Source organism: Mustela erminea, chromosome 14, assembly GCF_009829155.1.
Source record: "Mustela erminea isolate mMusErm1 chromosome 14, mMusErm1.Pri, whole genome shotgun sequence".
In the NCBI taxonomy this organism is placed as follows: Eukaryota; Metazoa; Chordata; class Mammalia; order Carnivora; family Mustelidae; genus Mustela; species Mustela erminea.
Window position 1 is genome coordinate 35,623,889 of NC_045627.1, and position 16,888 is coordinate 35,640,776.

Below are 16,888 nucleotides of genomic sequence, written 5' to 3' on the forward strand. Positions count from 1 at the left end.
GTAGCTGTAACGATGAAGTATGTATAGAAAATAATACATTGATTAATTCCCTTCATCAAAAAAGAGTAAGCATGTGTGTGTGTGTGTGTGTGTGTGTGTATTAAAGAGTAAGCACAGGCGCGCCTGGGTGGCTCAGTGGGTTAAAGCCTCTGCCTTCAGCTCAGGTCATGATCTCAGGGTCCTGGGATCGAGCCCTGCATCGGGCTCTCTGCTCAGCAGGGAGCCTGCTTCCGCCCCCCCCCCTCTCTGCCTGCCTCTCTGCCTACTTTTGATCTCTCTCTTTGTCAAATAAATAAATAAAATCATAAAAAAATAAAGAGTAAGCATATAAACAGCCCTCAAAATTATTGAGATCTTGGAAGAATTACTTATCTGTTGTGTTTGCCTTGGGCCTTGCTTCCTGTCTTAGTCATTTTTACTTTCTGTAAATTCTAGGAATCCAAGTTGTGATGCTTTTAGCATTTACATCCAGAATGTAAGATCACATTTTTAAAAACGGAAGAGGGATTTTTGCTATTTGAAGTTTAGCGAATTCACTTTAAAGCAAGGCTGGTCTTGCAGATGTGTCTGTCCTTGTAGAAGTAGATGGGCAATGGTGCTGTTTTGGAAGGCTGAAGATGGTATTATAAGTGATTTACATGTAACTGATTCCTCATTAAAATCTTACGAAGTGGGGCGCCTGGGTGGCTCAGTGGGTTAAGCCGCTGCCTTCGGCTCAGGTCATGATCTCAGGGTCCTGGGATCGAGTCCCACATCGGGCTCTCTGCTCAGCAAGGAGCCTGCTTCCCTCTCTCTCTCTCTCTCTCTGCGCCAGCCTCTCTACCTACCTGTGATCTCTCTCTGTCAAATAAATAAATAAAATCTTTAAAAAAAAAAAAATCTTACAAAGTAATTTTAACTCACTGATTCCTCATTAACAATCTTACGAAGTAATTTTATCAATGAGAAAACAGAAGTGCAAGAGATTGGGTGACTTGGCCAAAGTAATGCGCAGTAGAATCACTGATTTTATTGCCTCTGTATTAAAAGGGGGTAGTAATCTATATGCTTTTCTCGTTACCTTGAGAAAAAAAAAGTATTGGAGCAGGGACGCCTGGGTGGCTCAGTTGGTTAAGCTTGCTCGGCAGGGAGCCTGCTTCTCCCTCTGCCTCTGTCTACCACTCTGTCTGCCTGTATTCGCACTCTCTCTCTAGATCAAATAAATAAATAAAATCTTTTAAAAAAAAGTATTGGATCAAATATTTAAATATTTTAAATGTTTTAAATATTTTAAATTTAAATATTTAATATTTAAAACTTTGATTTGATTTCCACTGGTGGTCAGTTTAGAACAATATCACTCTAAAGATGAACATACCTTTTTATTTGTCATAATTATGTAGCTTTTTTTATTTTTTAAGATTTTATTTTTAAGGGATGCCTGGGTGGCTCAGTTAAATGTCTACCTTTGGCTCAGGTCATGATCCCAGGGTCCTGGGATCAAGTCCCACCTGGAGCTCCCTGCTCAGCAGGTTGCCTGTTTCTCCTTCTCTCTCCCCTGCTGCTGCTTCTCTCTCTCTCCTCTTATGCCCCCCCCTACTTGTGCACTCTCTTTCTCTCTCTCTCTCTGACAAATAAATAAATGCAATCTTTGGGGGGAAAAAAGATTTTATTTTTTATTTTATGTATTTTTTTTTAAGAGGTTTTATTTATTTATTGATAGAGAATTCACAAGTAGACAGAGAGGCAGACAGAGGGGGAGGGGGAGCAGGCTTCCCACGTAGCAGAGAGCCCGATGCAGGGCTTGATCCCAGGACCTTGAGATCATGACCTGAGCTGAAGGCAGATGCTTAACCCACTGAGCCACCCAGGCGCCCCTAAGATTTTATTATTTATTTATTTTTAAGGATTTCTTTTATTTATTTGACAGAAATCACAAGTAGGCAGAGAAGCAGGCAGGGGGTGGGGAGGCAGGGCTCCCTGTAAGATTTTATTTTTAAGTAATATCTACACTCAACATGGGGCTCAAACTCACAACCCCCAGATCAAGAGTTGAGTGCTCTACCAACTGAACCAGCCAGGTGCCCCACTTATGTAGGTTTTGAAATTTTTTTTTTTTACTGGATAAAATTAAGACTTGAAGGCAAACTGGTAGTTTGTTGTTTTTTTTTTTTTTAGTGTATTTGAGGTTCACTTTCCACAGCAGTTAAAATTGTCAGTTTCTAGGCAATCTCCTTTCATTGTTTGACTCTTTAAAAACTTATGGTTAAGAAAATTACTCCTTGGGGGCGCCTGGGTGGCTCAGTGGGTTAAGCCGCTGCCTTCGGCTCAGGTCATGATCTCAGGGTCCTGGGATCGAGTCCCGCATCGGGTTCTCTGCTCCGCGGGGAGCCTGCTTCCTCCTCTCTCTCTCTCTGCCTGCCTCTCTGCCTACTTGTGATCTCTCTGTGTCAAATGAATAAATAAAATCTTTAAAAAAAAAAAAAGAAAAGAAAAAAAGAAAATTACTCCTTGGGATGCGTGGGTGGCTCGGTTGGTTAAGTGTCTGCCTTTAGCTTAGGTCATGATCCCAGGACCCTGGGACTGAGCCCCACGTCAGGCTCCTTTCTCAGTGGGGAATCTGCTTCTTCCTCTGCCTGCAGCTTCCCCTACTTGTACTCGTTCTCTCTGACAAATAAATAAATAAAAATTTTAAAAAAAGAAGAGAAAATTACTTCTTGGGTAACATGAAAATGAGCTAGTAAAAAATGAGGTATAGTGAGCTTTAAAAATTTGCTTTGTCCAGTTTCTCCAGAGGAGGGCGCTTGGTGTTTACAGTTTAAAATTTTAGCGTTCTGTTAAATCTGTTAAATTAGAGGTCTGTTTTTCTTTAATTTTAGATTGGGAGTCCTCCTCTTGATCCTACTGAGCATTTTCTTCCTGAAGAAGAGAAGCTTGCTGAACAGGAGAGATCAAAAAGGTGAGTAGGTACAGAAATCTGCTCTCACAGGTAAATTCCATGTAGTGTAGATAAGATGATTGTTCGAAAAGGCACAATATTTTCTCTTTTGAGATGCTCCTAAAGTTGTAGAATGTGGATTCTGACATAGATTTAAAAATGTCCGTTTGCCCCTTACTAGAAATGTTACCCTGTTCAAATCTGAGGCTCTGTTTTCCTCATCTCTCAGATAGCTACTGTAGCCATACCCAACTCCAAGGGCTGGTGAGAGGACCGAGCTATATGAAGGTTCCATATCCATTGTAAACTTACACAGATATTCACTTCTTCACAGATTTGAGAAGGTTTATACTCATAACCTCTATTACCTGGCTCAAGTCTACCAGCATATGGAAATGTTTGAGAAAGCTGCTCATTATTGTCACAGTACCCTAAAACGCCAGCTTGAACACAATGCCTACCATCCTATAGAGTGGGCTATTAATGCTGCTACCTTGTCACAGTTTTACATCAATAAGGTAAGCTTCTCAAATAGTTGTCTAACAAAAAGTTACTGTACATGTGTATAAATATAGAACCAGGAGTACCTTGAAAATGTCATCTTTTAAAAACAGGTAGCTTGTATTTTATGATGTAAACTGGACAGAAAAATGCAGCCCATTTTGCCAGTATACTAGACTTACGTAGCTTTTTATTGCATTAATCCCTTAGAATGGTAAGATGCTGAATTTCGTCCTTGTCTTACATGCTGCTCGCCCCTAAAATTACATGTTAGTTACCTAACACCAATTCATTTTTAATACAGAACACAATCATTCATTTTAGGGAGCTGTTACCTTAAATTGCGGAGTTTATCTTGTAGACACAGCTTTATCTTTATGCAGTGGTAATCTGTAACTATGAGGATTTGTCTGAGGAAGTTGACTGTTAAATGTGGGCTTCGATAAAAGCATATGATGCATTTCAGTTATTCTTTAGAATTAACTCCTCCATAGTAATTTTTCTCTGTTAGAAATGTCTCTGCTCAGTTCCTGAGTTTGACTCTCTATGATACACTTCTTCTGGAGGATTACCCAGAACAACCTTGAGCTTCTCAGTTGTTGATAATAATTATTCAGAATCACGTTGGTATATTTTTAATTAACCCATTTATTCCTTTAGTTCCTAAGAGTTTTAATGCTTAAAACCTTTCAGCCACCTTTCCTGGCCAGATTTTCTATTAATCCTCAATAAGATACTCAGCAATAGAAATTACTTCTATTTGTATTTCTGATTTGCTCTGAAATTTTAGTAATTCTTTGCTGATCAGAGTTCCTTCTTTAAATCTCTTTGGTTACCTGCTGCTGTATCCTTCCTGGGCCTTTATCCTTTCTAAGCTTTTTGTTAGTGCTGGTTCTGTAAATGCGCCCTATGTTTAAAGTATTGTCCCACAGAATTTCATTCAGAAAAGCTATTAGCAGGCGAGAAAGGGCTGTGGTGACTGCAGCATCGCTTCTAGGACTTTGGTCTAAGATCAAGCTTGTAAGTAACGCTGTTGCGTCTCTTGGAGCATTCAGTTAAACCTGACTCATGAATCCATTCCATTGTGGTCGTCATCAGAAGTGTTACTTGGTGCCTCTGCTTGTGGCACCTTTTTTTATAGCTTCCAGAGGCCCCTTATTTGTTTTGTTTAGCAACTTTAAAGCCACGTATTCACTGTGATTTTGACTAACACTTAAAACTCCATTGATATTAATAGTACTAAGATATTTAGATATTAATTTAAAGTATAATAAAAAATTTAAAGTTGTTAAGCATTGCTTATGTGGAGCATGCAGTAATTTTCATGAGTATCTCCCCCACCTTGTGCCTTTTTTTTTTTTTTAACTGAAATGTTTTCTAAGTTTTTGTTACAACTAGCTGAGTTGCATTGCAAACAGAGATTTGAACCATTTTTTTTTTTAAAGCAATGCAGTTGTCATTTTTATATCATTCTCATCTTCCATCTGGTTCCAGTGATGAGGTTTTGCTACTCGATGTGTCCCTACCTGGCAGATGCTAAAGTCCCACATTTACCAGCCACCTAAAGGGCACAGGGCACTCACTGCTGTAGCGGTGGCTGCTTGCGGGCAACAAAGCCGAATAAAACTGAAAGATAATGATGGGTTAGGGATTGCAGGGGGACAGTTAAAGCTTCTTTATGTAAACTGTAACTTTCTTTGGGCTTCTGAGGTTTAATACCAACATTCTGATCTGTAGATGTTGCTGGGCTAATACTGTACACAGTACCCAGCTAGTCTGGAGGTGGCTTCTGAATTTGCTGTCATGGAGAGATACATTTAGTGCTGAGATTTTGAAGTCATAGCCAACCATGAAAAATCTTCTCAACAAAATGAGGTATTATTAATATGAACTAGACATTTAACTAATGAGGGTGGCTTCCAACTAAAAGTTGGACTTTAACTTTGTATCTCTGCTGGGTTGGTCCTATGACTTATGTGATAAACGCGAAGTGTTTGCGAGAACTTTGCCATCCCCAAATTTGAATTAGGAAGTCTTCGAGTGTGTCGGTAAAGCAGTTCCATAAAGTTCATCTGTGAAAATCTGTTAGCTTCAAAAGTTGATGGGAATCCTCATTCATGATACGTAAATTCCCCAAATTCCAGAAGACAGGAATCTCTTCCTATCTATATTTACCCTTTTTGCCTTTGAAGTAGGATAATAGAGAGATCTCTGAAAATTAAATCTTCAAGTCCTCGGACAGGGGACACATTTATCCCAGATGGCATTTTGGCTATGTGAACTGAACCTAAAGACCTATGGGAAGCGCTCTCAGTCTAGGATGATCACCGTTCTTGAAGCATCCTGAGTGATAACCCGAAGAGAGCTAACTTTCAGTTCAGTCAGCAGTTGTCTCTCAACCAGTTTGGATTATTATGAAGAGTTTGGGGGATTGTTATTTTAATCTGTGAGGTAGCTTTTTAACTAGAGTATACGTGTCGTATACCGTCTTAATGTTCAGCAACCATACAGGGTCTCCTTAATGGTTTCTACCCAATTTTATAGCTTTTCTCATACTAGAAGTCTTTATATAAAAGTGTTGACTGCAAATAAGGCTGGTGATGATTGCACTTACTCTTGTTTATTTCCTCCACAGCTATGTTTTATGGAGGCCAGGCACTGTTTATCTGCTGCTAATGTCATTTTTGGTCAAACTGGAAAGATCTCAACAACAGAAGACAGTAAGTTCGTATGTGCATGTTTTATTACACAGCTTTTAGAAAACATTTTCAAATCCTTTTAAATTTTGGAAAATTCACAAACAGAACAAGGAACTACCATAGCCCTTTTCAATTCACCAACTTTTAATAATTGCCTCATTTGCAATCACATTTAATTGTTCTTCAGGAGCATTTGAGAAAAGATTGTGAACGCTTGATTCCTTTACCCCTTTAGTACTTCAGTGCATATTTCCCAAGAATATTTTCTTACATAATCATAGAACAGGAAATGTAACATTGATACAATTCTTTATCTATAATGCATATTTCTGTTTCATTAATTATTCCCAAAATGTCTTTTCTAGTACTAGAGTATCCAGTTCATGATTTCCTACTGCATTTACTTGTCACATCTCTTTACTGTCCTTTAATCTGGAACAGTTCCCCAGCCATTCTTTCTCTTTCACCACATAGACATTTTTGAAAAATCTAAGCCAGTTATTAAATTAGATTTCCAGTTGGTGTTTGATGTTTCCTTAAGCTAAGAATAAGATGATATATTTTTGGTTGGAATACTGCATAAGTGGTGTGTCCAAATGATTAGCTTTTAATTACTGTGTTTTATTTGGTTTTAAAAATCACAGTTAACATGTATATTTGAAAAAATCAAAACCACAATGAGGTATCATCTCATTCTCATGGCTTTTATGGAAAAGACAAGAAATAACAAGTGTTGGTGAGGATGTGAAGAAAAGGGGACCCTCATGCACTGTTGGTGAGAATGTAAATTATCTCACAGCCACTGTGGAAAATAGTATGGAGGTTCCTCAAAAATCAAAAATAGAAATAATATATAGTTCAGTAATTCCACTTCTGGGTATTTGCCCAGAGAAAAAGAAAACACTGAACCAAAAGATATATGCATCCCCATGTTCATTGCAGTATTATTTACAGTCACCAAGATATGAAAACAACTTAAGTGTCCATTGCTGGATGAGTAGATAAAGAAAATATGGTATATATGTCAATGGATTATTATGCAGGAAAAAAAGGAGAAAAAGAGAAATCTTTTTTAGGGGAGGTATAAACTTGCAGTTATAATTAAGTTGTGGGATGTAATGTACAGCATGGTGATTGTAGTAAATACTGTATTGCATATTTGAAAGTTGCTAAGAGGGTATATCTTTAAAGCTCATTGCAAGAAAAATTGAACTGCATATGGTCATAAATATTAACTAGACTTCCTGTGATGATCATTTTGTAATATATACAAATATCAACTCATTATGTTGTGCATATGAGACTAGTGTATAGTTGATCCTTAGTAATGTGGTGGGGTTAGGGGTCACTATCCCCTGTGTAGTTAAAAGTCCATGTATAAATTTTGACTCCCTAAAACCTAATTACCAAGAGCTTACTGTGGACCAGATGCCTTACCATAACAAACAACGCATATTTTGTATGTTATATGTATTAATACTCTATCCTTACAATGAAATAAGCCAAATAAAAGACAATGTTGGGAAAATCATGAGGAAGAGAAAATACATTTACAGTGCTGTACTCTAAAAAATTCATGTGTAAGTGAACCTGTACAGTTCAAACCCGTGTTGTTCAGGGTCAACTATAATGTCAGTTGTACCTCAATTTTAAAAAACAGTTGGAGCTTTTTATTATTATCAGCTCAGTAACATATCTACATAGGGTCCCTGAACACACTTCACAAAGGTATCAACCCAATAACTTTTGCTTCCAAACCTTAAGGAGGTCAAGTACCCAGTTCCACCAGCTATTTCTGAAAGAGAAAAAAAAGGACTTTATATCTAAGTACAGGTTCCAAATTAGAGTCCATTATTTGTGAATTCACCCATTGCTACCATTTACTTGTGACCCCAAACTTAGTACTCTAGGTACTTCTGTGGTCATTTGTTCAGAACAGCAAAGAAGTTGGGTCACCTGAGGTGCACGTTTCCAGCTGAAGTCGAACGATGCAACACTTGCTTTCTTGTTTCAGCTCCCATAGAGTGAATAAGTGCCCCTTTTGTGGTTTATTTAGTATACTATTCTTCACATTTTTGTGTTTTTTGTTGGCAATTTCATTGTTTAAAATGGCCCCCGAGTGTAGTGCCGAAGTGCTGTCCAGTGTAAACAGGTGACGGCTGTGACGTGCCTTATGGAGAAATGACAGTGCTAGATATGCTTCGTTCAGGCACAGGTTATAGTGCTGTTGGTTCTGAGTTCAGTGTTAATAAGCCAACAGTAGATACTAAATAAGGGATCATTAAATAGAAACACACATGAAATTAAGTTATACATATTGATCAGTTGATGAAAATGTGACCAGAAGCTCATGGCAATCTAACCCTGTATTTTTCCGAGAGGCGATGTTTCAACATTTGCTGATAATTCCGTGTTCACAGTGACTATAGAAAGAACATAACTATCACGGATAATGAGAATCAACTGTATGTTGTTTCTTTAGTTTTACTGTTGGAGATAAAAACCACCTTTTGGGGGCACCGAGGTGGCTTAGTTGGTCAAGTGTCTGACTCTTGATTTCACCTGAAGTCATGATCTCAAGGTTGTGGGATTGAGCCCAATGTTGGGCTCCCTGCTCAGTGGAGAGTCTGCTTGAGATTCTCTCCCCCGTCCCCGTTCCGCGCCCCCCTCACTTTCTCTCTCAAATAAATAAATAAATCTTAAGAAGGAATAACAAACCCACTTTTTCTGCTGAAACAAATGTTCATCTAAAGGAGACCATCAAATCCACCAGTGACTTGCTTCAGTGCCATGCTTCTGTGTTGTTTGGGAGGCTAGTGACTTGATTCTCTCCCTGTAGAGCTGGGCACTGTGACTGTTATACTTGGTGTTGGTGGTACACCCATGATGATGGAAAAGGTAGCCTACAGAGGAAGGTTTACATGGATTAATAGCAATACTTCATTAAATCTGATATGGTGATGGAAGGTGTTATTTCATGTTACTAAGGATTTTTTTCTCAAATAGTGAAAACCAAAATAATTTAAATGATAAAAGTTATTTACTTATTTACATTGTCATTTTATTTATTTTTTAAGTACTCTCCATCCCCAGTGTGGAGACCAGTGTGGGGCTTGAGCTCACGACCTGGAGATCAAGACCTGAGCTGAGATCGAGAGTTGGATGCTTAACAGACTGAGCTACCCAGGTGCCCCAAATCATGCAAATTCTTAAAATAAATTTTTTTGCAAAAAGGAATGCCCTCCACAGGTGTAACTTAAGTATTTTGGTAAAACTGGATATGGGACTTGCATTACAAAATGAAATAATTGGGCCTTCACTAAACTGTCTCCATCATTCTGAACGTTAGTTTGGGGGAAGCTTTGCACCCAGAACTAACTTTTAATTCATGAGCACTCCATTTCATTTTGAATTTCACTAAATTCAAATTGGAATTTTTGACAAATTGATTAATAGTTAAGATAACTTTCACCTTGTTTGAAATATTTCTCTTCTTTTCTTGAGAGAGAGAGACCATGTATGCGTGCACAAACTTAGGGGAGGGGCAGAGGCAGAGAGAAAGAATGTTTCTCTTTATTTTAGATTTTATTTATTGGAGAGAGATAAAATGAGCAAGAGGGAGAGGTAGAGAGAATCTGAATCAGACTCCACACAGAGCCTGATGTCGGGCTTGATCCCACAACCTCGAGATCATGACCTGACTTTGTGTAGATTTGTTTCTTATAGAAGAAGTGGAAACAACAGAATTAGAAGATGGTTATATTACAAGAATGGTTATATAACCCAGGGAACATCTATTTAATTGTATGTAATGCTATACTTAAAAAAAATGTTTAAGAGTTGATAATGATACGGGTGAAGTGTTAGTGGTAGAATATGTAAAAGAAAAACCTATATTAAAAATTGAATATACATTGTGACCTTAGTTTTTACCGACAACACACAAGAAAAAAACTAGAAAGAAATCTACAAAAATAATAATTGAGTGCCTCTGGGTGGTTGGAATTTTGGGTGGGTTTTCCCCCCACTGCTTCGGTGAGAATGTGTTACTCTTAAATTCAGGAAAAAGTGCTTTAAGAAGAATGTAGTACACAATGAAAATTGTGATGGTGACCATTAAATAAATAACGTTCTGTGATTTTAGCTACTGAAGCTGAAGGAGATGTACCAGAGCTTTACCATCAAAGAAAAGGAGAGATAGCACGATGCTGGATCAAATATTGTTTGACTCTCCTGCAGAATGCCCAGCTTTCCATGCAGGTAATGTAGTCAGAAGTTGCCTTTTTTTTTTCCTTAAATAAGCAGGAAGGAAGTAAAAGCTTAAAATGGTAGTTATATTCGTTGGGTTCACTGCATGTTTATTATGCACAGCGTGCAGAATGCTCTCAAATATTTCTTGCTCTCCCATCTGCCTTTTAGAATCTTACTTGTTTAAGGTCTATCCCAAATACCACTTCTTCCTTAAAGACTTTCCTTTGGATAGACTATAAATTCCTGGAGAGGTAGGAGCTGCATCGTATTCATATTATCACCAGGCACAGTAGATTCTCAATATATTAATTGTTCAGTGTGTAATTTTTCATGGCCTAGATGTACCATTTCCTTTCTTACACCATAAAACTTTCCTTGCCCATCCTAAATTGCTTAGATTTTGCTTTGTATTATCTCTTCATATTCTTATTCTTATCTTTTTCCTTTACATCTTTTTAGACGGTAAGCAACTAATCTTTATATACTTTATACAGTACATATATTTATATCTATTTTATAAAAATGTGTATCTGGAAATAGCCCTGCCAGTTTATGGTAGTTGTATGTTTATGGCATTTTACTTAATCTTTGTCTCAATTTTCTCACAAAGGAGTGGAGTTGATAACAGTACTTAACCTAATAATGTTATTGTTATCAGAGTTAAATTAACATATATATGCTAATCCATACTGAATCCTACTTTCTTTTTTTTTTTTTTTTAATAAAGATTTTATTCATTTATCAGAGATCACAGGTAGGCAGAGAGGCAGGCAGGGAGAGAGAGAGAGAGGAGGAAGCAGGCTCCCTGCTAAGCAGAGAGCCTGATGTGGGGCTTGATCCCAGGACCGTGCGATCATGACCTGAGCTGAAGGCAGAGGCTTTAACCCACTGAGCCACCCAGGTGCCCCTGAATCCTATTTTCTAACCACTAAGGAGGAAAGGAAATCATTTGGATGCAGTATACTAAACATAGATACATAGAAAACTTTCCTGGAGGAGTTAGGCTTTTTTTTTTTTTTGCATGCATTAAAATATAAGAATTTTTACTAGTGATAATATAGAACTTATGAAACTACTAAACAAAAGAAAACCAGACAAACCACAAAACCCCAGAAGCATACATTGTGCAAGGATGAGAACGTTTTAGAGGTAGAGGGTAAAGGTGAGGCATATTTGGGAAAGAAAGGAAATAGGGGAGCTAGATAGTTTTATGTCTAGAGAAGCTGGAGCTAGGAAAAGCCATCAACTTGCTTCTGCTCAGAAAGCAGCCAGGAAAGCATGTAAATAAGCAAACAGCTGGGGAGCAAGTAAGTAAATAAGATTTGGGAGACTAAGGGCCTGCATTTGAAGTAATTGCCAAGCGAAATAGACTGCCATTTAACTCCTACCCATCACTTACTTGATGTTTTCCAGACTGGGCACCAGAACTTACCACCTGGTTGCTTGAAACTACTTTAAATAGTCACCTGCTCTGAAATGACTCAGATTCTTCTTAGTCTGACTTTGCTACTTTAACTTCCTCCTTTGATTATCTGTTCACCTGAAAAACTTTCTTCAACTCAAGTTTAAGACCTACACAAATGTACTTATGCCAGCTTTGTGCTGGTCGTTGTCCAAGGAGGAAGAATAGACTTGGGGTTTTCCTTCACGTAGAAGTGCACCTTGGGTCAGTTCCACAAAGGAGAGACACCATGCCAGAGGACATGCAAGGGGAAGTAGCATGTGAAGGCTGCTCTGGAAATGAGTCGGAATTAGCTGGACTGGAGAAACGGAAGTTCAGCATTCCTGCCAGCAGAAGCAGCACAGGGAGCGTAGGATTAGATGGGGTGGACAAAGGCCTGTGAGGCTGGCAGAGTGAGAGAGCACGTGAGCTAAGACAGAGTCAGAAGGGGGCTGGCATAAGCAGGGCCTTTGAGGAGTGGAGGCTTGAAGGGTTTTGGAACAAGTCGCTTGGGGGGCGAATTGAGGGGAAGTACCAGGAGAGGAGGGAGATTAGGTAGAAGAGCACAGTGACCGTCCAGGTGGGAGGTGAAGGGAGCTTCGTCTGGGGTGGTGTCAGGACAGGTGGAAGAGGAAAGAATGGATTCCAGAGCTCTTCGGGAAGCAAATGTAAAGGACTTGGAGACAGACTGAAAGTGTGGGGTAAAGGGGAGCAGGGAGGGACAGCTCAAGGATGATTTGCGGGCTGTTGGCTGTCCAGGTAGATGGAGGCTTCTTCACTCAGACAGTACTAGGGTAGGAAGCAGCGGAAGAAGAATAGGAGTTCTGCTGTGGACATCCTGCGGATGAGGAGTCTTTGGGTGTTCTCACAGGAGAGGTCTGTGGGGGGGGCTTCGGCTATGGGGCTGCAGCTCGTGAAGAGGTGTGGGCTGTAGCCGTAGGACTGTGAGGCATCCTAACATGGGTAACGGTTGCAGCCATGGGTGCGCACAGAGTCACCTGGAGGGCAGTGCCGTCTGGTAGAAATCGAATACCAGCTGTGTATGTAATTTTCAGTTTTCTAATGGCCATATTAGAAAAGGAGGAAGGGTGAATTAACTTTATACCTTTTATACCCAGATTATATTTTAAAAATTGCCATTGATATTAAAGAGATTTAAAATTACTTTTGAATTAAGTCTTAGAATTGAGTATATCATGTGCATACAGCCCACATTTCAGTTTGAACTTGCCACATTTCCAGTACCCAGGAGTCATCCATGTGTGGCCACTGGCTGTTGTTTTGCAGTGCAGATCAAGAGACAGTATTGAGTGACAGGAAGAAAAGGCTTTGGCGGGGGGGTGAAGCAAAGAGGGATCGGATGTTCAGTTTTATTGGCCAGGAAGAGGAAGATGAGTTTAGTTTTTTTTTTTTTTTTTTTTTTTAAGATTTATTTGAGAGAGAAAGAGTGGTGGAAGTGAGTGGGAGGAGGGGCAAAAAGGGAGGGAGAGAGAGAGAATCTCAAGCAGATTCTGTGCTGAGTGAGGAGCCTACCACAGGGCTTGATCCCAGGACACATGAGATAATGACCTCAGCTGAAACCAAGAGCAGGACACTTCACCGACTGAACCACGCTGACACCCTGAGCTTAATCTCTCTCTCTCTCTCTCTTTTTTTAAAGATTTTATTTATTTGAGTGAGAATGAGAGAGAAAGCATGTACACACAAGCAGGGGAGCAACAGGCAGAGTGAGAGGGAGAGAAGCAGGCTTCCTACTGAGCAAGGAGTCAGATGTGGGGCTTGATCCCAGGACCCCGGGATAATGACCCCTGCTGAAGGTAGACACTTAACCAGTTGAGCCAGCAAGGCACTCTGCTTAGTCTATTTTTTAAACCATTTTACCTTTTTTTTTTTTTGCTTCCTGTCCTGAGAGGTAGGGGGAGATATCTTTGACAGATTTAACTGTGTCTTCACTTGAGTGTCTTTGAGACCTAGGACATTTCTCTATATTTCTCTAAATAACTTCTAGCATAGACATCACATCATTAATCTTAATGGCATCTCGGTGCAGTATTTTTAGGATATAGATTACAGTTGCATTCTAATTTTAAAATATTAATATTTTATGTGTATAATGTTTCAGTCTCTAAGGTTCTTTCATCCGTCTTTATCTTACCTGAAAAGAGAAACCATAAATGGGTTTTAGCTCCCTAAAGAGGAAAGTCATGTATAAGCAGCTTATTTGATTTAAAAATCTTTTTCTTGGGGCGCCTGGGTGGCTCAGTGGGTTAAAGCCTCTGCCTTAGGCTCAGGTCATGATCTCAGGGTCCTGGGATGGAGCCCCACATCGGGCTCTCTGCTCAGCGGGGAGCCTGCTTCCTCTTCTCTCTCTCTGCCTGCCTCTCTGCCTACTTGTGATCTCTGTCTGTCAAATAAACAAATAAAATCTTTTAAAAATAAATAAATAAATAATAAAAAAATAAAAACCTTGTTCTTGTTCTTACATTTTTAATACAATTGAAATATAATTAGAAGAAAGGAGTTTTAAAAGATGTGTAAGATTATGGTACCTCCATAAACCCAGCTGAGAAAGAGGGCTTTCTTTTCTTCTTTAGTTTGCCATAATATTATTTGACAGCAGGAGATCAGTGTGCTGTCTCACCATAATGTATTTTTTTCTTTCAGGACAACATAGGAGAGCTTGATCTTGATAAACAATCTGAACTTAGAGCTTTAAGGAAAAAAGAATTAGATGAGGAAGAAAGGATGAGGAAGAAAGCTGTACAGTTTGGAACCGGTGAGCTGTGTGACGCCATCTCCGCGGTGGAAGAGAAAGTGAGCTATCTGAGACCTTTAGATTTTGAAGAAGCCAGAGAACTCTTCTTACTGGGTCAACACTATGTCTTTGAGGCAAAAGAGTTTTTTCAGATTGATGGTTATGTCACTGACCATATCGAAGTGGTCCAAGACCACAGTGCTCTGTTTAAGGTGCTCGCCTTCTTTGAAACCGATATGGAGAGACGGTGCAAGATGCATAAACGGAGAATAGCCATGCTAGAGCCCCTCATTGTGGACCTGAATCCACAGTATTACCTGTTGGTCAACAGGCAGATTCAGTTTGAGATTGCACATGCGTACTATGACATGATGGATTTGAAGGTTGCCATTGCTGACAAGCTGAGGGATCCCGATTCACACATTGTAAAAAAAATAAATAATCTCAATAAGTCAGCATTGAAGTACTACCAGCTCTTCCTAGACTCCTTGAGAGACCCAAATAAAGTCTTTCCTGAGCACATAGGGGAAGATGTTCTTCGTCCTGCCATGTTAGCTAAGTTTCGAGTTGCCCGTCTCTATGGTAAAATCATCACTGCAGATCCCAAGAAAGAGCTAGAAAATTTGGCAACATCGTTGGAACATTACAAATTTATTGTTGATTACTGTGAAAAACACCCTGAGGCTGCCCAGGAAATAGAAGTTGAGTTAGAACTTAGTAAAGAGATGGTGAGTCTTCTTCCAACAAAAATGGAGAGATTTAGAACCAAGATGGCCTTGACTTAATAATCCTTGTTTTTAATGAAAGTGCAATATTAAAGAGAGATTTCCCCTTAGTCAAACAAACCCCATTCCATTGTGATGTTTACCTTTCTAGCCAGATGAGTGCAGTTTGAACTTGACATAACAGACCAGTTGTCTTTGCTAGGACCTTAATCAACATAAAGATAATTTATACCTAATTATGTAAATTGCCTTGTTAAGGTGACATGTGATTGGTATGTTAGATTGCTTGTTTCCTATTTAAGTAGAAACCTTTTCTGCCTCCGTTTCTAAAGGTAGGTTCTTTGTTGGCTAGTACTTGATAGATTTGTTAAGAGGAACAACTCTGGAGTTACATACCTGGTAGATAAGCCTGTTAATTAAAAAGTAACTTCTTGTTATTCTTCCCAAATACTTACTTTCCTAATTCCCAGAGAAATCGCTCCTTTTCTGAAAACATCAAAAAACTAAGTTATATTGTTGTAAAGTACTGTAAAGTAGTTTTATCTCATTTATAGAGGAAAAGGCCTTGTTGGAAATAAATTGACTTGTTACACTAATAAAAGCTTCCATTTACTCTTTTGTTTTCTTGTAAGAATTCATTTTGTTTTTGGCACTTTGAGTGTATTGCTCTACTTGAAGCCAGAGAATAATATTTCTTGTGCCTCATCTCACAGTTAGAAAACATTAAAACCTCATTCCAAACCAGCACAGATAATCTCTGTGCTGGAAAAATCTACTGGCTGAGTTTCTTACAAGAGCATTTTGGTGTATTTATAAACCTTGAAGCACTTTTGAAAAAGAATATGTACTTCAAAATAACATGGTTAATATACGTTAGTCATTTCAAGAAATGAAGAATTGAAATGGAGTCCCTGTGAAGCACAAAAATCAAGATCAGTGGTAAGGTTTGATGCAGAGAATTGCTGTGTCTATTGGCTTGCCTATTAATTTGCTTCAGAAAACCTGGGACTCAGTCGACTATATGTGTGATAAACACCCTCTTTTTCCTCTGACATCAGTATTTCAGGAAGAAAAAAAAATAAGCATGACAGCCATGTATAACTCACTCCATATTTAATATTGATTGTTAAGTGTTGGCTGTGGGTCAGGTACTGTTCTCGCTGCTGTAAGCATAGAGGACACCATGATAAACAAGACCAATAAGGTCCTGCTGTCACGGAGCAACTGAACCAACGAGCAGAGTGATGTCGGGTCAGGAGTGTTGTTAAGGAAGGAACCAGAGTGATATGGTAAACATTTAATAGGAAGGGGTGTCTGATTTAGCTACGGTCATCTGGAGAGGCCTCTGAAAATGTAGAAGGTGACATTGAGAACCAAACGGAGGAAAAAGGCGGTCAAGATCCTGTGGTGGCGTATTCCGGAGCGTGCTGGGCGCTCAGGCTGGAAGAAGTGGTGGAAGCCATTTGGCTTTAGAAGATGGGAAAGGCCGGTGTGGCTGCGGCAGATGAGGATTGTGGAATGGGGTCGGTCAGGCACGGACAGAGAGTCCAGACGGAGAAGGTTTTGTAGAGGAGGAAAAGGAGTTTGCATTTTATTCTA

The 16,888-nt window shown here is 39.2% G+C and overlaps 1 protein-coding gene across 1 annotated transcript in view; it reads left to right on the top strand.

The window, feature by feature from the left end:
- The window catches only part of KIFBP (kinesin family binding protein), a 37,423-nt gene extending 21,516 nt beyond the window's left edge, over positions 1-15,907 (top strand). Inside the window, exons 3-7 of the mRNA XM_032312755.1 lie at positions 2,859-2,938; positions 3,252-3,435; positions 6,054-6,138; positions 10,262-10,377; positions 14,474-15,907. Of these exons, the coding sequence (XP_032168646.1) occupies positions 2,859-2,938; positions 3,252-3,435; positions 6,054-6,138; positions 10,262-10,377; positions 14,474-15,349 (1,341 nt within the window). The 3' untranslated portion in view covers positions 15,350-15,907. The remainder of the gene's footprint in view (positions 1-2,858; positions 2,939-3,251; positions 3,436-6,053; positions 6,139-10,261; positions 10,378-14,473) is intronic.
- The last annotated feature ends 981 nt before the right edge of the window (positions 15,908-16,888 follow it).